The sequence below is a fragment of the Pseudorca crassidens genome, chromosome 8 (assembly GCF_039906515.1).
Source record: "Pseudorca crassidens isolate mPseCra1 chromosome 8, mPseCra1.hap1, whole genome shotgun sequence".
Taxonomy (NCBI): domain Eukaryota; kingdom Metazoa; phylum Chordata; class Mammalia; order Artiodactyla; family Delphinidae; genus Pseudorca; species Pseudorca crassidens.
The window spans coordinates 24,997,681-25,017,683 of NC_090303.1; the positions used below are offsets into that span (position 1 = coordinate 24,997,681).

The 20,003-nt window shown below is 37.7% G+C and overlaps 1 protein-coding gene across 8 annotated transcripts in view; it reads left to right on the top strand.

Annotated features, from left to right (window-relative positions):
* The window catches only part of LOC137228926 (platelet glycoprotein 4), an 82,635-nt gene that overhangs the window by 37,497 nt on the left and 25,135 nt on the right, over positions 1-20,003 (top strand). For 6 of the 8 annotated variants that reach the window (XM_067746066.1, XM_067746065.1, XM_067746067.1 and 3 more), the window contains 2 exons: positions 13,116-13,204; positions 13,689-13,897. In XM_067746066.1, coding sequence (XP_067602167.1) covers positions 13,778-13,897 — 120 coding nt within the window. In that variant the 5' untranslated portion in view covers positions 13,116-13,204; positions 13,689-13,777. Of the gene's footprint in view, positions 1-8,167; positions 8,300-13,115; positions 13,205-13,688; positions 13,898-20,003 lie in introns of all 8 variants that reach the window. The other 2 variants (XM_067746063.1, XM_067746070.1) reach the window with 2 other exon arrangements.

The window sequence follows — 20,003 nt, forward strand, 5'->3', positions numbered from 1 at the left end:
AGATTTTACTGTAACCTAAGAGTTTTGGAAATAATCATTCTTCTTTGTGTAACTTATACACATTTATTAGATTTTTTAAAAATAATACTTGGCCAATTTGCAATAACATTTTACTATTAGGTTATTGTTCAAAATAATATTCCATAATATTTCAAATAACATAACATGTGCTATGATAGGAATTTTTATTCATTACCTCATTGAATTTTATTTGACATTTTAAACCATATATGATGTATTTATACACATTTTAGAGAAAACTGAGCCACAGAAAACTATAATGTTAGACTGTGAATTGAACCTAATTATTTGAATTCAAAGCTCAGAATAATTGCAAATCTTATAGTATTCTACTGTTTACAGTAAGAGTTGGCCTGGGAAAAAAGAGATAATAGCATTTCTATCTAGGACTCAACAATCAAGAATGGCTCTAGGGCTTCCCTGGTGGCGCAGTGGTTGAGAGTCCGCCTGCCGATGCAGGGGACGCGGGTTCGTGCCGCGGTTCGGGAAGATCCCACATGCCGCGGAGCGGCTGGGCCCGTGAGCCATGGCCGCTGAGCCTGCGCGTCCGGAGCCTGTGCTCCCCAACGGGAGAGGCTACAACAGTGAGAGGCCCGCAACCGCAAAAACAAACAAACAAACAAAAGAATGGCTCTAGATAATCCTATTTAAACGGACATGACTCTAAGAGAATCATTTCAAACCTATAGTAATCTCTATACTCAGGTACTCCAAAAACTACTCCAAAAAGGTTGGTTTGCTTCTAGAAGAACATTTAGTGTAATAATGAAGTCAATGTAATTATTGTTTTAATTTTCTAAGACTACCACCAAAACAAGTTTTAACTTGTTATACTTGAAAGGCATAATTTAGTAAAGTATATTATTGTTTTGTATTATAGATGTCTATAAACTTTTTTCTGTTATGTATGTTTAGCTCCATATATTCTGATAGGATGGAAATGCCCATATAAATTAAAAGGATTATGGTAACTTGAATAAGAGAAGGTGTCGGAGATCTCCTAATCTGGTTATTTAAATATTTTCCACATAGCCGTTGGGTTCTGTGGGGATGACTCAGAGCCCAAATGAGATGTGACTGGAAAGGGGAAAGGGCCACAGTTCTTGCCAACTTTGACCACAATAGCTATTCTTTTAACTATCTTTATATGTTGGGATTGCGTGTAAAATAAGTACTAGTCTAATTCCCTTCTGTTTCCACATGATGAAACACAACCAGATTTAAATGATTGACTTAACCAGTTTGATGTGAATCTGCATCTTCCTCATGGCTAGGGAATCATGGCTTTTTAAACACACCTAGATATCATATAAAGTAAGAGTGTGAATAGGAACTTAATTTGGAAAGCTAATTTTCATCATTCATATTCAACCTGTTGTTGAATTAATTACCCCCAGAACTCTAAAACTGCATTTTGTGGGCAGATACTGTATTTATTAGGTGAGGAAGACTGTGTATCAAAAGAATCACAGTGTGTGTCTAGTGGAAAACAGAGGTGTGTGATCTGGTTTCCTATTCCAAGGAAAAGTGGAAGGAAGACTTACGGAGAGAATAGGAAATTTCTAACTCACTCATGAGTTAGAAAATGTCATCCAGGTCCTGGCACTCATTTATGGTACAAGTACATACTCTTATAATCTGAAAATGTTAAAGTTTCGTAGTTCACATCCCAGGAAACTGTACCTCTGGGCCATGCCTTTTCTGAGTGGAGTTTCCCAGGAAACACAGCTCTATCTGCACATGGGAATAATTACAGATTCTCTGGGAACTTTATTTTTCTGACCTACTAATGGAGACGCTTCTTATAGCTCAGTCTCAATTCCTGTCACCAGGTTTCCAACATAGTAGAATGGCATAAATCTCATAAGTTCATCTGGAAACATTTCGTAGATATGACAGCAAAAAAAGAAACAGCCACGTGTACATATACTCATGAATTCTACAAAAGGAATAGGACTTAATGTCTGTGAACTGATAGGATACAGCTGATCTCCATATAGACTGAAGAAAGTTATGGGATTAGTGATATCTTAAAACATTTCTTTTTATTTTCTCTTCCTTCTTCTTATTGGTCTCAAAAATATGTTTTCTTCCCTGTACCTTTGATTATTTTTTGTTTTCCAAATTTAAGTACTTTAAGCAAGCAAGAAGTTATTACAGATATCAATATCTTAGTTTTTGTTTATGTTTGAGTAAAATGTGCTTTCTTTTTCTACATCTCTATTGGAGTATAATTGCTTTACAATGGTGTGTTAGTTTCCACTTTACAACAAGGTGAATCAGTTATACATATACATGTGTTCCCATATCTCTTCCCTCTTGTGTCTCCCTCCCTCCCACCCTCCGTATCCCACCCCTCGAGGTGGTCACAAAGCACCAAGCTGATCTCCCTGTGCTATGCAGCTGCTTCCCACCAGCTATCTATTCTACGTTTGGTAGTGTGTATATGTGCATGCCACTCTCTCACTTTGTCACAGCTTACCCTTCCCCCTCGCCATATCCTCAAGTCCATTCTCTAGTAGGTCTGTATCTTTATTCCTGTCTTACCCATAGGTTCTTCATGACATTGTTATTTTTTCTTAGATTCCATATATATGTGTTAGCATACGGTATTTGTCTTTCTCTTTCTGACTTACTTCACTCTGTATGACAGACTCTAGGTCCATCCACCTCAATTTCGTTTCTTTTTATGGTTGAGTAATATTCCATTGTATATATATGCCACATCTTCTTTATCCATTCATCTAATGATGGACATGTAGGTTGCTTCCATCTCCAGGCTATTGTAAATAGAGCTGCAATGAACATTTTGGTACATGACTCTTTCCGAATTATGGTTTTCTCAGGGTATATGCCCAGGAGTGGATTTGCTGGGTCGTATGGTAGTTCTATTTGCAGGTTTTTAAGGAACCTCCATACTGTTCTCCATAGTGGCTGTACCAATTCACGTTCCCACCAGCAGTGCAAGAGTGTTCCCTTTTCTCCACACCCTCTCCATCATTTATTGTTTCTAGGTTTTTTGATGATGGCCATTCTGACCAGTGTGAGATGATATCTCATTGTAGTTTTGATTTGCATTTCTCTAATGATTAATGATGTGGAGCATTCTTTCATGTGTTTGTTGGCAATCTGTATATCTTCTTTGGAGAAATGTCTATGTAGGTCTTCTGCCCATTTTTGGATTGGGTTGTTTGTTGTTTTGTTATTGAGCTGCATGAGCTGCTTGTAAATTTGGAGATTAATCCTTTGTCGGTTGCTTCATTTGCAAATATTTTCTCCCATTCTGAGGGTTGTCTTTTGGTCTTGTTTATGGTTTCCTTTGCTGTGCAAAAGCTTTTAAGTTTCATTAAGTCCCATTTATTTTTGTTTTTATTTCCATTTCTCTAGGAGGTGGGTCAAAAAGGATCTTGCTGTGATTTATGTCACAGAGTGTTCTGCCTATGTTTTCCTCTAAGAGTTTGATAGTTTCTGGCCTTACATTTAGGTCTTTAATCCATTTTGAGGTTTTTTTGTGTATGGAGTTAGGGAGTGTTCTAATCTCATACTTTTACATGTACCCGTCCAGTTTTCCCAGCACCACTTATTGGAGAGGCTGTCCCTTCTCCACTGTACATTCCTGCCTCCTTTATCAAAGATAAGGTGACCATATGTGTGTGGGTTTATCATTGGGCTTTCCATCCTTCTCCATTGATCTATATTTCTGTTTTTGTGCCCGTACCATACTATCTTGATTGCAGTAGCTTTGCAGTATAGTCTGAAGTCAGGGAGCCTGATACCTCCAGCTCCGTTTTTCGTTCTCAAGATTGCTTTGGCTGTTCGGGGTCTTTTGTGTTTCCATACAAATTGTGAAATTTTTTGTTCCAGTTCTGTGAAAAATGCCAGTGGTAGGTTGATAGGGATTGCATTGAATCTGTAGATTGCTTTGGGTAGTAGAGTCATTTTCACAATGTTAATTCTTCCTATCCAAGAACATGGTATATCTCTCCATCTATTTGTATCATCTTTAATTTCTTTCATCAGTGTCTTATAATTTTCTGCATATAGGTCTTTGGTCTCCTTAGTTAGGTTTATTCCTAGATATTTTATTCTTTTTGTTGCAATGGTAAGGAGTGTTTTCTTGGTTTCACTTTCAGATTTTTCATCATTAGTGTATAGGAATGCCAGAGATTTCTGTGCATTAATTTTGTATCCTGCAACTTTACCAAATTCATTGATTAGCTCTAGTAGTTTTCTGGTAGCATCTTTAGGATTCTCTATGTATAGTATCATGTCATCTGCAAAGAGTGACAGCTTTACTTCTTCTTTTCTGATTTGGGTTCCTTTTTTTTCCTTTTCTTCTCTGATTGCTGTGGCTAAAACTTCCAAACCTATGTTGAATAAGAGTGGTGAGAGTGGGCAACCTTGTTTTGTTCCTGATGTTAGTGGAAATTCTTTCAGTTTTTCACCATTGAGGACGATGTTGGCTGTAGGTTTGTCATATATGGCCTTTATTATGTTGAGGAAAGTTCCCTCTGTGCCTACTTTCTGCAGGGTTTTTATCATAAATGGGTGTTTAATTTTGTCGAAAGCTTTCTCTGCATCTGTTGAGATGATCATATGGTTTTTCTCCTTCAGTTTGTTAATATGGTGTATCACGTTGTTCAGTTTGCGTATATTGAAGAATCCTTGCATTCCTGGAATAAACCCAACTTGATCATGGTGTATGATCCTTTTAATGTGTTGTTGGATTATGTTTGCTAGTATTTTGTTGAGGATTTTTGCATCTATGTTCATCAGTGATAGTGGCCTGTAGTTTTCTTTCTTTGTGACATCCTTGTCTGGTTTTGGTATCAGGGTGACTGTGGCCTCGTAGAATGAGTTTGGGAGTGTTCCTCCCTCTGTTATATTTTGGAAGAGTTTGAGAAGGATAGGTGTTAGCTCTTCTCTAAATGTTTGATAGAATTCACCTGTGAAGCCATCTGGTCCTGGGCTTTTGTTTGTTGTAAAATTTTCAATCACAGTCTCAATTTCAGTGCTTGTGATTGGTCTGTTCATATTTTCTATTTCTTCCTGATTCACTCTTGGCAGGTTGTGCATTTCTAAGAATTTGTCCACTTCTTGCAGGTTGTCCATTTTATTGGCATAGAGTTGCTTGTAGTAATCTCTCATGATCTTTTGTATTTCTGCAGTGTCAGTTGTTACTTCCCCTTTTTCATTTCTAATTCTATTGATTTGAGTCTTCTCCCTTTTTGTCTTGATGAGTCTGGCTAATGGTTTATCCATTTTGTTTATCTTCTCCAGGAACCAGCTTTTACTCTTATAGTTCTTTGCTGTCATTTCCTTCATTTCTTATTCATTTATTTCTGATCTGATCGTTATGATTTCTTTCCTTCTGCTAACTTTGGGGTTTTTTTGTTCTTCTTTCTCTAATTGCTTTAGGTGCAAGGTTAGGTTGTTTATTCGAGATGTTTCTTGTTTCTTAAGGTAGGATTTCATTGCTATAAACTTCCCTCTTAGAACTGCTTTTGCTGCATCCCATAGGTTTTGGGTCGTCGTGTCTCCATTGTCATTTGTTTCTAGGTACTTTTTGACTTCCTCTTTGATTTCTTCAGTGATCTCTTGGTTATTAAGTAGTCTATTGTTTAGCCTCCATGTGTTTGTATTTTTTACAGATCTTTTCCTGTAATTGATATCTAGTCTCATAGCGTTGTGCTTGGAAAAGATACTTGATACAATTTCAGTTTTCTTAAATTTACCAAGGCTTGATTTGTGACCCAAGATATGATCTATCCTGGAGAATGTTCCATGAGCACCTGAGAAAAATGTGTATTCTGTTGTTTTTGGATGGAATGTCCTATAAATATCAATTAAGTCCATCTTGTTTAATGTATCATTTAAAGCTTGTGTTTCCTTATTTATTTTCATTTTGGATGATCTGTCCATTGGTGAAAGTGGGGTGTTAAAGTCCCCTACTATGAATGTGTTACTGTCAATTTCCCCTTTTATGGTTGTTAGTATTTACCTTATGTATTGAGGTGCTCCTATGTTGGGTGCATAAATATTTACAATTGTTATATCTTCTTCTTGGATCGATCCCTTGATCACATGTAGTGTCCTTCTTTGTCTCTTGTAATAGTCTATATTTTAAAGTCTATTGTGTCTGATATGAGAATTGCTACTCCAGCTTTCTTTTGGTTTCCATTTGCATGGAATATCTTTTTCCATCCCCTCACTTTCAGTCTGTATGTGTCCCTAGGTCTGAAGTGGGTCTCTTGTCGACAGCATATATATGTGTCTTGTTTTTGTATCCATTCAGCCAATCTGTGTCTTTTGGTGGGAGCATTTAATCCATCTACATTTAAGGTAATTATCGATATGTATGTTCCTATTCCCATTTTCTTAATTGTTTTGGGTTCATTATTGTAGGTCTTTTCCTTCTCTTGTGTTTTTTGCCTAGAGAAGTTCCTTTAGCATTTGATGTAAGGCTGGTTTGGTGGTGCTGAACTCTCTCAGCTTTAGCTTGTCTGTAAAGGTTTTAATTTCTCCATCAAATCCGAATGAGATCCTTGCTGTGTAGAGTAATCTTGGTTGCAGGTTTTTCTCCTTCATCACTTTAAATATGTCCTGCCAGTCCCTTCTGGCTTGCAGAGTTTCTGCTGAAAGATCAGATGTTAACCTTATGGGGATTCCCTTGTGTGTTATTTGTTGTTTTTCACTTGCTGCTTTTAATATGTTTTCTTTATATTTAATTTTTGACAGTTTGATTAATATGTGTTTTGCCGTGTTTCTCCTTGGATTTATCCTGTATGGGACTCTCTGTGCTTCCTGGACTTGATTAACTATTTCCTTTCCCATATTAGGTACGTTTTCAACTATAATCTCTTCAAATATTTTCTCAGTCCCTTTCTTTTTCTCTTCTTCTTCTGGGACCCCTATACTTCGAATGTTGGTGCATTTAATGTTGTCCCAGAGGTCTCTGAGACTGTCCTCAGTTCTTTTCATTCTTTTTTCTTTATTCTGATCTGCAGTAGTTATTTCCACTATTTATTCTTCCAGGTCACTTATCCGTTCTTCTGCCTCAGTTATTCTGCTATTGATCCCATCTAGAGTATTTTTAATTTCATTTATTGTGTTGTTCATCGTTGCTCATTTCATCTTTAGTTCTTCTGGGTCCTTGTTAAATGTTTCTTGCATTTTCTCTATTGTATTTCCAAGATTTTGGATCATCTTTACTATCATTATTCTGAATTCTTTTTCAGGTAGACTGCCTATTTCCTCTTCATTTGTTAGGTCTGGTGGGTTTTTATCTTGCTCCTTCATCTGCTGTGTGTTTTTCTGTCTTCTCATTTTGCTTCTCTGACTGTGTTTGGGGTCTCCTTTTCGCAGGCTGCAGGTTCGTAGTTCCCGTTGTTTTTGGTGTCTGTCCCCAGTGGCTAAAGTTGGTTCAGTGGGTTGTGTAGGCTTCCTGGTGGAGGGGACTAGTGCCTGTGTTCTGGTGGATGAGGCTGGATCTTTTCTTTCTGGTGGGCAGGTCCACGTCTGGGGGTGTGTTTTGGGGTGTCTGTGGCCTTATTATGATTTTAGGCAGCCTCTCTGCTAATGGGTGGGGTTGTGTTCCTGTTTTGCTAGTTGTTTGGAATAGGGTTTCCAGCACTGTAGCTTGCTGGTCACTAAGTGAAGCTGGGTGTTGGTGTTGAGGTGGAGATCTCTGGGAAATTTTCGCCGTTTGATATTATGTGGAGCTGGGGGATCTCTTGTGGACCAGTGTCCTGAAGTTGGCTCTCCCACCTCAGAGGCACAGCACTGACTCCTGGCTGCAGCGCCAAGAACCTTTCATCCACACGGCTCAGAATAAAAGGGAGAAAAAGTAGAAAGAAAGAAAAAGAAAGAAAGAAGAGAAAATAAAATAATGTAAGATAAAATAAAATAAAGTTATAAAAATAAAAAATAATTATTAAGAAAAAAAAAATTTTTAAGTTAAAAAAAAAGGGACGGACAGAACGCTAGGACAAAAGGTGAAAGCAATGCTGTACAGACAAAATCTCACAGAGAAGCATACACATAGACACTCACAAAAAGAGGAAAAGGGGAAAAAATCATAAATCTTGCTCTCAAAGTCCACCTCCTCAATTTGGGATGATTCGTTGTCTATTCATGTATTCCACAGATGCAGGGCACATCAAGTTGATTGTGGAGATTTAATCCGCTGCTCCTGAGGCTGCTGGGAGAGATTTCCCTTTCTCTTCTTTGTTCTCTCAGCTCCCGGGGCTCAGCTTTGGATCTGGACCCGCCTCTGCGTGTAGGTCACCGGAGGGCGTGTGTTCTTTGCTCAGACAGGACGGGGTTAAAGGAGCAGCTGATTCGGGGGCTCTGGCTCACTCAGGCGGGGGGAGGGAGGGGTATGGATGCGGGGCGAGCCTGTGGTGGCAGAGGCCGGTGTGACGTTGCACCAGCCTGAGGCGCGCCGTGCATTCTCCCGGGGAAGTTGTCCCTGGCACTGGGACCCTGGCAGTGGCGGGCGGCACAGGCTCCCCGGAAGGGGGGTGTGGATAGTGACCTGTGCTCGCACACAGGCTTCTTGGTGGCGGCAGCAGCAGCCTTAGCGTCTCATGCCCGTTTCTGGGGTCCGCGCTGTTAGCCGCGGCTTGCGCCCGTCTCTGGAGCTCCTTTAAGCAGCGCTCTTAATCCCCTCTCCTCTTGCACCCGGAAACAAAGAGGGAAGGAAAAGTCTCTTGCCTCTTCGGCAGCTCCAGGCCTTTTCCCGGACTCCCTCCGGGCTAGCCGTGGTGCACTAACCCCCTGCAGGCTGTGTTCACACGGCCAGTCCTCTCCTCAATGTCTTATTATGAAGAAGAAATAACAGTAAAGAATAAAACTTAATCTAATATTAGCAAGTAAAATAAATTTTATTATGTAAGAAGCTGTACTACTGAGAAAACCATGTGTGCAAAACACAAATTTTATGTGCTCTAAATGGCTACATGTGAGAGGGGAGTGGGGAATAACTACACTTTTTTTATGAAGCTCTTGAATAGAATGTCCTGAGTAACCTGAACTTTTATGTATTCAATTCATGTCCTACTTAATTTGTTAGTCCCTCCTTTGCTTCAGGTGAATAAAACTACAGTTGACCCTTGAACAGAACAGGTTTGAACTTTGTGGGTCCACTTTGACACAGAATTTTTTCAGTAGATACTACAGTACTACCTGATCCACAGTGTGTAGTTGGTTGGATCCACAGATGCAGAACTACAGATAAGGAGGGCTGACTGTATAGTTATATGTGGATTTTCCACTGCCCGCAGGGTCCATAACCCCTCTGCGTTGTTCAAGGGTCACCTTGTATTTGTAATTTTGTAGTATGAAGCATAAGGTTAAAGTATAATTATAATAGCAATACTTAACTTATGGTGACAGGGCACTGAAGCATAATAAATGAATGCAAGTAAGTAGTTCCCCCATATTCACGGGTGTGGAGGATACCTTCTAAGACCCTCATTGGGTGCCTGAACCCAGAGATAGCACCAAACCCTAAGTAGTCCCCCTGTAGCCAAGATTTTGCTTTCTACAGGTTCAGTTACCTTCACCTGACCACTTTTGACCATGGGTAAGTGAAACTGTGGAAAGCAAAGCCGTTGATAAAGGAGGACTACACTACACATGTGAAATATCTTGCCTATTCTTAGAGAGAAAAAAAAAAAAGGAAACTTACATCAAGGTAACAAAAGTATGTCGGCCAATAGAAAATGTGAAAAATTAGATAAACTCAATCTTTTTCTGTTGAAAATATCAGTACACATATGCAGGAATGTTAGAGTAACTCTTGTATCTTTGCTTATGCATCATCCAGACAGTGTCAGACTAGGAACTGTCTAACCATGCAATTCAACCCAAAAAATTATTGACACTTTTGTTTTCTGATGAACTTGACTCAACAGCAGTGGGCTGTGTATACTATCTCACTTCAGTTTTAAATTCAAAGCAGACAGAGCCTAGGCAGTACCCAGGTCTGCCCATGACTTCACATCTCTGGGCTCAGGGTCCTTGGAAGTCATAATAATGAGTTTTCATGTTTAGAGAGGCATTGAATAACCTGTTGCCCCCTGGGTCGTCCAGTGGACTTTCTTGAGACTCTTTGCCCCTTGCAGAAACTCTTTCCTGTAGTCCGTGGGGCTGCTTGAATAAAGGAGAATGATTCTGGGAAAGGTCAGGTAGATTCTTAACTAGGTGATGGCATAGATCTGGAAAGGGGCAAATAATACACACCTCTGTCCATCTCAGAAACCATAGAATTGTAATGTTTAACTCATTTTATATTCCATCTGTCAGAATTGCAAATAACATTAATATTGAATAATTTTTAGTGGTGTTTATATAGAAAATACAGTATCTTTCGGAAAGAGATGATTTTATCTTTGAGTTGTATTTTTTAATAGATTCATGATGTTATAGAAACAAAACTAGAATTTGACTCTAGGGATTTCGTGTCCCAATTTTTTAACGAATTGCAGTCCATTTGTTTCTACAGAGATTCTCCTCAAGTTTCCTAAACATGGGGTAGGATAGTGTTAGTTGGGAGTGGGGAGACCAAGTTGGGAATCAGGGTCTTGGAGTTCCCACCACTGCTGCCACTGCTGTAATCAAAGTCACTCTGCCTGGTCTTCCATGTAAGAATTTGAGTGAAGAACCAGTTCAGCTGCCTAAATTAAAAACTGGGGATCTCATCTTAGCATCTTATTTTACACATGAGGAAACTGAGGAATAGAGCTATTAAGTGACTTGCCCAAGGTCAGCTGGCAAGAGAGTAGCCCATCACGCTTCAGTTTATTCTCCAGTCTCTCAGTTACAGCAGGCTCGATCCCTGTATTTTGATGACTACCTTAAGTATAACTTGCAGATTTTGAACTGGGGAATGGTCTATGAAATGGGCATTCAGTAAAATATTACTTGATAAGCTCCCCTGAATATGATCACTTGTATACAATACAGAACACCTGGGTGACATTCTCTACTCAGCAATTACAATGATCGTTTAAAAGATGATGTTTCAGGGCTTCCCTGGTGGCGCAGTGGTTGAGAGTCTGCCTGCCGATGCAGGGGACACGGGTTCGTGCCCCGGTCCGGGAGGATCCCACATTACGCGGAGCGGCTGAGCCGGTGAGCCATGGCCGCTGGGCCTGCGCATCTGGAGCCTGTGCTCCGCAACGGGAGAGGACACAACAGTGAGAGGCCCGCGTACTGCAAAAATAAAAAAAAAAAAAAAAAAAAGGATGATGCTTCACAAAAATTTTAAGGTGCTGTACAATTATCCTTTGCAAAGGAGATTCTACTTGTGAATATCTAGTCATTATTATCAGATTTAAATAATTTGTTCCACTGCATTATGACAATCCTGGCCAAAGCCATAGGAGGTAGCGTATATTCTTCCCCCTCCACCCCCAAGCAATTAATAAAAAGCCGACTCTACTTGCTCAGGGACACATAAAATTCCACAGGGAAAATAAATCACTTGTTTAGGCTTGTGTGTTTTGTTTACATTGGAAAAAAACATGTGACACTCATGACTATTCAAGCTTCTTAGCCATGAGGACCTCAGTGTGAATCAGTTTGCTCATCCTGATTTACAGTGGAAGTATCCTAGCTATAAGGCATTGGTAAAGGGAAATCCTAAAGGATGAAAAATAAATAAATTGCCATGAAAAAATTTTATAACATCTTTTTCCATTTTGGGGAAAAGTCTTATTTTCTTAACATTAGTCTTAACACTATTTTCTTAGCTATGCAATTAATATTTTAAAAAAACTAAATGTTTCCTCAAGTGGAAAGAACTACTAATAAAATCATCAGAGTGGTACTTCAACCACAACAAAGCTATGGAGGGAAAATCTGAGACCATAACAAAATATAATTATTATTCTACTTACAAGGTTGAGAAAAATATTATGTGTGCCTCTTTTTTGTCTGTAGCCTCCATTCTGTTGGCATTTTTGTTTTCCTTGGCCAGGGGCATTTTGAAGTAGGGAATATTTGTTTATAAGCTACAAAGCACATTCTGTTTATTGATGTCAGGTCAACCCCATTATAAAAAATGCGATTGCAACCAAAATAGCTCAAATGAGTATGTTTTCAATATTTGAATAATAAAGTCTTATTAACCTTGTTACAATAGGATCTACTTATTCCACTAAGAGTTTTCTTCCAAAGATAAGACTAAGTGAAATACATATTGACACAATCTAGTTGCTTTTAACAGAACTGGCATGAGTCAGTTGCCCATGACAGAATGAACAATATTGCCCTTGAATATGTTAAAAAATATATATGTGAGACCAGCAAGAAAGCAATGACTATCACAGAAACTAGACATCCTCTACATATTTTCTTTAAAGTCTTTTCACCTTTAGACTACCTAAAAATCAGTTATTAAAAAAGAAATTGACTAAATTTTGTTTCTTTTTATGGCTGAGTAATATTCCATTGTATATATGTGCCACATCTTTATCCATTCATCTGTCGATGGACATACATATGGAATCTAAGAAAAAAAAAAAAGGTCATGAAGAACCTAGGGGCAAGACGGGAATAAAGACACAGACCTACTAGAGCATGGACTTCCTTGAGGATATGGGGAGGGGGAGGGGGAGGTTGTGACGAGGTGAGAGAGTGGCATGGACATATATACACTACCAAGCGTAAAGTGGATAGCTAGTGGGAAGCAGCCGCATAAAACAGGGAGATCAGCTCGGTGCTTTGTGACCACCTAGAGGGGTGGGATAGGGAGGGTGGGAGGGAGGAAGATGCAGGAGGGAAGAGATATGGGAACGTGTATATGTATAACTGATTCACTTTGTTATAAAGCAGAAACTAACACACCATTGTAAAGCAATTATGTTCCAATAAAGATGTTAAAAAAAAAAGAAATGAAGTACTCTTCTTTAAAATATTTCAGTGTTTTCAACACCGTTTATAAGAAAGAATGCAGGCATGAACTCAATATTGATGAAAGTGGAATTTTCTTTTAATAATTATAATTTTGATGTTATTAGGGAGTAGTCTAGTGCTAATTTTCTGGCAATGTATTTTCCCAATTTACTCATGCTTTTTTGTTTTAACAGATAGCTTACAATTGATTACAAGAATTGATTCCTCTGAGACTCATCAGATCATTTCCTGTAAAATCCGTATCTCTCTATTTGTGAAAAAGGTAAAGAAAACATCTGTCACCAAACTTGCTTAGCATTTAGATGTGATAGACATCAGTCCACCCACATTCAGTTTGCAGGAGAACTCCAGTTAGGGTGCAGATGGTTGTGTTGGGGTGGAGAAGCCAGATAGAGGGTGAAGATGCCCGTAAGTGTCCCAGGCTGATGCAAGGTAAGCAGAGGGCGAGAGTACAGTAAGCATATTCTCCTTAGATAAGATTTCAGAATGTTAATCATCCATAGAAAGAAAATTTTAAAGAGGAGAACTTTGAAGAACTGCTCTATGTGACATTATTTATTACTTCTACCACTGGTAGGTAGGTCAAATCAAGAAAGGACAAGACCTAGAAAGTTTTATTTTTTTTTTAAAAAAAGCATCTGTTTATAACTGGCAGAATGATCTGTTTCAGTTGCGTGTTTTCCTTGTACTTTGATCTTTTTGTTTGATACTTATGCTTCTGTTTTATGATCTCCTTCTAATGATAGAACCAGACCTCTTGGAAACCACCTTCATCAGACCTGGGAGTTTGAAGGAAGCAGGTGCTGAACCTTAGTTTTTTCCCAGAACAAGAAAAATGGGCTGCGATCGAAACTGTGGGCTCATCGCTGGTGCTGTCATTGGTGCAGCCCTGGCTGTGTTTGGAGGTATTCTAATGCCAGTTGGAGACATGCTTATTGAGAAGACAATTAAAAAGGTACAAGTAATTTCAAGAATATTTCTTGCTGTCCTGATTCATTCTATCTTCCATCCCTTTTTGGCTTAGGGTGGCTGTTTGATATTTCATTGTAACTGGCAATAATGTGTCTCCAACACAAACGTGATTGTGAACTACTGAAACTACATGATAGAGAAGTGGTCACAGTATGATGTATATTCTACCATTCATATTCTATATGAATGCACTGTCATCTTAGGTCTAAATATTTAATTTCTGATAAAAAACTATTATAGGTATGCAGGTAAGTAGAAATAATTACATTTAATTATGTCAATAGAGTATGCTGATAAGCTTTTGAATGAGAAATGAGTGTTATTTTGTGAGGGTACATTTATAAAATAGGTGCAGTTTGATTAATGTTGAGAAAAGTAAAATCATATTTAATATATATATAACTTAAACAAAATTGTGTTTAATATTGATGTAGGAATATTTGGTAAAACTGGTAAAAATTATTTCTGTTTGGTAAACTGCTCTATATGATATGTGTAATAATATATGATTGTGTTACGAACATTTCTTATTGATGAAGTTTGATAATTGACTTTTAGAAGATACTTCCAGAAATGTAATTTAGAACATATCCTAGTATATATGTAACAAGTTGACTATAGTTTTAACAAAACTAAAAATAAAAGTGACTAAAATATATTTAGTCACCTATGTGTTAAGTCACTAAAAATAAAGTGACTTAATATATAGGCTTTGTACAACAAACTAGAATTTATCTCCCACCCTAGTTCCTTCTAATTCACTTTCATACTCACCAACTTTAATTGATAAAGAGAAGGAAGGCTAGAATAAAGGAAAGTAGATCTGCTGAAGTCCTAAATCAGGGATGGCAAATTCAAATGGCTTCAGGGGTTTGGAGACAAGGTTTAAAAAAAAAAAAAAAAAAAAATGGGGAACTACCAAGAACAAGGTAAAAACAAGACAAGGACTATTGTGAATTTAAAAGTGTGTGCTCTGCCCAAAGGCATGTATGTTCATTTTTAAAATACAATGCTACACTGCTTTTACACAAAGAGAAGATGGAGACAGTGAAGCAAAACCATGAAAAAGTGTGTGGAGCTAGTTGATGAGCAATTAGCATGCAACATTTGTGGATATTTTGTTGGTTCCTCTGATTGTGTAAAAAAAAATCTGTTGTACATATGTTTGGAAGTATATACCCTTTTTGTAAAATCTTACAAGGTGAAGCAGGTTAGGCTTTTTTTTTTACCATTGATGAAAAATGAAGTACATATGTGAAAGAAAAAAAAAAGATGAAATTTTGATATTCTTATTAAAAGGTTTGGGGCTTCCCTGGTGGAGCAGTGGTTGAGAGTCCGCCTGCCAATGCAGGGGACACAGGTTCGTGCCCCGGTCCGGGAAGATCCCACATGCCGCGGAGCCTGCGCGTCCGGAGCCCGTGCTCCACAACGGGAGAGGCCACAACAGTGAGAGGCTCGTGTACTGCAAAAAAAAAAAAAAAAAAAAAAAAGTTTGATTCTTTTGGTTTGTTTTTTTTTTGTTTGTTTTTACTATTTCAATGCTATAGACAAAATGAGTTTGTGTATAAATACATTGAAAATCTAAGAAAACTGAAAAACAAATATAAAGTGAAATGGAGCTATGAGGGCAGTCTTGCTGACAAAATTTCTTTCATTCATTGTATATTAGGTATCCTGTATTTGTGGCAACTTACACAAAGTTATGTGATGCATCATATCATGTATAGTGAGGCTGAATAGAAGCCTAGTTCATTGTATGAACATTGAAAGTAAACACTGAAAGATTAATTTCCAAATTATTCTCTCGAATATCTCAAATTCAATTGTTCTCTATTCCTTTACCTCTTAATCAAAATTATAAAGTATTATTTCATTCACTAAAAATAAATAAATAAGTAAATAAATAAATAAAATACAGTGCTAGCCAAATAAAACATATCTGAATGCTGGCCTCAGCTCTCAGCCTGATTCAGATGTCAGCGGTCTAGACGTTAGTAAGCACAGTGCACATGGAGAACAACAAGAACTGAATCTGAAAATGGGCTAGACTACCAACTCATACTGAAGTTTCTGTTCCTGCTAAGACCTTGATCTGTCTCATCCATTCATCCATGTTTAACATCTTACTCTTACTAGGAGTATAAACATATACAATTATATTTCACTAAAGCACTGACCTAATTGACAAATAAATATGAAGATTTAATTTCAAATCTAGTTACCCTGGACAAGAAGTTACTATTTTCCAGTGTTTTTTTGGTTTAGCTAAAATGCTTAGTCTTTAAATTTAAAAACTTTTCTCACTGTACCATTACAGCTCTTGTCTTAGTATAACAGATTTTTAAAAAATAGGACATTTTTAGGTACAGTTTCTATACTTGCATGCTATATTTGCTTAATAACAGTATAGTCATTTCTATCCTTTCTCTTGCTAACAGACTGCAAAAATTTCAACCTCATGCATTTAACTGAAAATATACATTAAATTCCATCTCCTTCCTTGGAATTCCCAGTTTTCTTGATATTATTATTATTATATTTTATATATTTATTTATTTTTGGCTGTATTGGGTCTTTGTTGCTGCACGTGGGCTTTCTCTAGCTGTGGTGAGCAGGGGCTACACTTCGTTGCGGTGCACGGGCTTCTCATTGTGGTGGCTTCTCTTGCTGTGGAGCACGGGCTCTAGGCGCATCGGCTTCAGTAGTTGTGGCTCGCGGGCTCTCGAGCACAGGCTCAGTAGTTGTGGCGCACGGGTTTAGCTGCTCTGCGGCACGTGGGATCTTCCTGGACCAGGGCTCGAACCCATGTCCCCTACATGGGCAGGTGGATTCTTAACCACTGTGCCACGAGGGAAGCCCTATTTTTAATACAGTTCAATAGAGACAGACAGGTGATGGTGAGGTGGGGAGAATCTAATAGTGCGAGAGGGAATTGCCATTGTTCAACACCCTTTCTGCTCTATAAACTTTCTTCTCTTCTGTATATTCTGGGGCGAGAGAATAGGATCAGTTCTAACACAGAGACTATAACTTATTTTGTGGAAAAATCTTCAGAATAGAAAAGTGACAATAATCTTCCAGTGCACAGCATTTTAGACTAAGACTTTTTTGATACATAATTGATCATCTGTAGCTTAATAGTGGTCATCTGTTCTTTCTTATTATTCAACAATATTATTCATTTAGACCCTGTTAGATGGCATGAGGGGTGCCAGCATCTATTTTAATTGTTTACTGTTTATCTCTAATTTCACAATGGCTAATCCTGAGGAAATAAGAGTTTTCAGACATCAGAAATTTGCTTTTGTATAGAGGCCAAGAGAGAATAAAATAAATATTTATCTCAAGAAATATAAGTTTTAACTGGGGAAAGCATATTGTAAAAACTACAGAGACCTGTGAAACTCTATAATTGAATTCTAAAGCATATACTGTAGAAAATAAATATTATTTAGAAAGAGAACTTTCTCAGAGTATTCAATAACTTCAGGAAGAAGGTGAGATTTGAATTGGATTTTGAAGTACAAAATTTTGAAAGTCCAAAGAAGGCTCCAATAAAAGTGTCAAAGGACTGTTTAATACTATGGGAAAAGTTGTGGAAATGCAAGTAAATGTTGTGACGAGGGAAGGAGGAATATTAAAAAATGTGCCAAAAATATAGGATTAACAGGAGAGACAATTAGAAAAATAATAACATGGGGTAAGATTTAGGAAGCTTTGAACATCAGTTAGAAGACTAATTAATGAAATGATAGGCAATAGTAGATGGTTTATGTTTTCTGGTAGGTGTTAGATATAACAAAATCTGCATTCAGAGATTGATATCAAATATACTATATACTAATATGCTATATACCATACATACTAATATACCATACTATATACTAATAAAGCATTTATTTAGTCCTACTAAGAGCTGCATATATACTAATTCATTTAATCTTCAGAAATATCTATGAGAAGGTACTACTATTTTACCCATTTTACAGTCACAAGACCCTAAATCAACTTGCCAACTCACCTAGCCAAAAGGAGGACGAGTTAGTTTCCATACCTAGGCAATCTAAAGGGAGAGACTAGATGATTTACACAGTTTTGTACTCTATAATTCTACAATAGAATGTACTGGAAAGTGAGGAGACCAAAAACAGGAAGCGCTATGTAGGACATGACCACTTTCAAGGAGAATTTAAGACTCCCTTTAGAAAGATCTTTGCAGAGTCTGCACATAACAAAAGGCACTCTGGTTTAGTGCGGTGGAGTACCTAGAACTGATGGGTGATGGGATACAATGGGATAGAGGGACTAAACAGGGAGAGAGAGGAGTAAAAAGAACAAACTGCAAGATGTCCAGTTGTTATTGATAGAACTGTATACCTTAGAAGAATAAAAAACAGACATTTTATAAGCGATTTGATATGAACATCAGTGTATATTTCAGAGGTCAGAGCTCAAGAGATTTGATCATTATTATAGAGAATACAGATAAAACTAAACAGTAGATTTGCTTAAGGAGAATTTGAATATAGAGACAAAAGGGCAGAGAAATTACTATAGGATATGTGCATTCTGAGGTAGGTAGGAAGACAAAAACAGAAAAGGGTAAAATTATTTTATATGGAGCAATGAAAACAATAGAGTGCATTTTTGGGGAAGTTAATAGGAAGCCAATTTTCAGGGAAAGAATAAAATGATCTCAGGCAGATGAAAATTAAGGAAATAATGGTTAGAACATCATCAGTAATGACTTTGAAAGTATAATTTCACTAGGGCAGGGTAACAAAGCAGGGATAAAATAAATAAATAGAGTGTTTTCCCTTCTTGTTTTTGAAATGAGGGTTATCTGCAATCTTTGATTTACATTGTAACCCAGCTCAATATCCACAGACTAAGACATCATCAGAATACCTTCAATGGTTAGGGGCTGTGTGGTACATTTAAGACTAAGCCTGAGTTTGCTCTCGGATGTTCATATATCCATGATGATCTTGCCCACTTGAATCATGTAAAGATGCTGGGACTTTTTCTTTATTTAAATAAAACTGTTTCTTTTTTATTTAGTTTAAAAAATTATTATTATTAATTTTTTTTTTTTTTTTTTTTGCGGTACACGGGCCTCTCACCGCTGTGGCCTCTCCCATTGCGGAGCACAGGCTCCGGACCCGCAGGCTCAGCGGCCACAGCTCACGGGCCCAGCCACTCCGCGGCATGTGGGATCTTCCCAGACCGGGGCACAAACCCGTGTCCCCCGCATCGGCAGGCGGACTCTCAACCTCTGCGCCACCAGGGAAGCCCTAAAAAATTATTTTTTAAATGAGATTGGCATATGTATCTGTTCGGCATGCAATATAAGTCAAATCTTTGAATTATGTGTAATCTCAGAGAGCCAAGTATCTTACCACTGACTCAGAGCACTTAGGTTAATTCTGTTATTTTACAAATATATACAAGTTTTACTACTGGTCAGTTTTGTCTACAATTGAAACTCATTGCAGATTACTTGCTGTATTTAACGGACTAGTAGCAACTTGGCAAAGTTATTACCTGTATACAAGCACCATAAAAAAAAAGAAGTGCTTAATTTAAAAAGATCAGAAAATCATATCCTGTTGTTACCTAAGTTTTAAATATAGAATTGGGACTCTATCATGCCTTCCAGTTCTAAAAGATGGCACCAGACACCAGCCTTTGAAATGGCCTAAACTAGTCCATACATTTTACTTCATGTGTATATGTGTGTGTGTGTATATGTATATATATATGTATTTCTTTACTCGTTATTTCCAAGGGATATTTTTTAGGGACTTTGTGCTTTTTATGCATTATAACTGGAAACTTTTTTTACCAGTATTTTAGACTTTGATTCCTAATAGATTTGTGTGGGCCCAGCAGGTTTATGCACTCTTGCTAGACACACTAAAACTCAATGGCATGAGCTGCCATGAATGTGGAAAGTAGAAATTACCAGAGGACTTCAGAAAAAGGTCAAAGTTCTGCCACCATTTACAAAGATCAACTTATCACTTGACACTGTTAATGTCACTTGATATATGTTTGGTGAATATTATATAACAGGCAATTTAAAATAA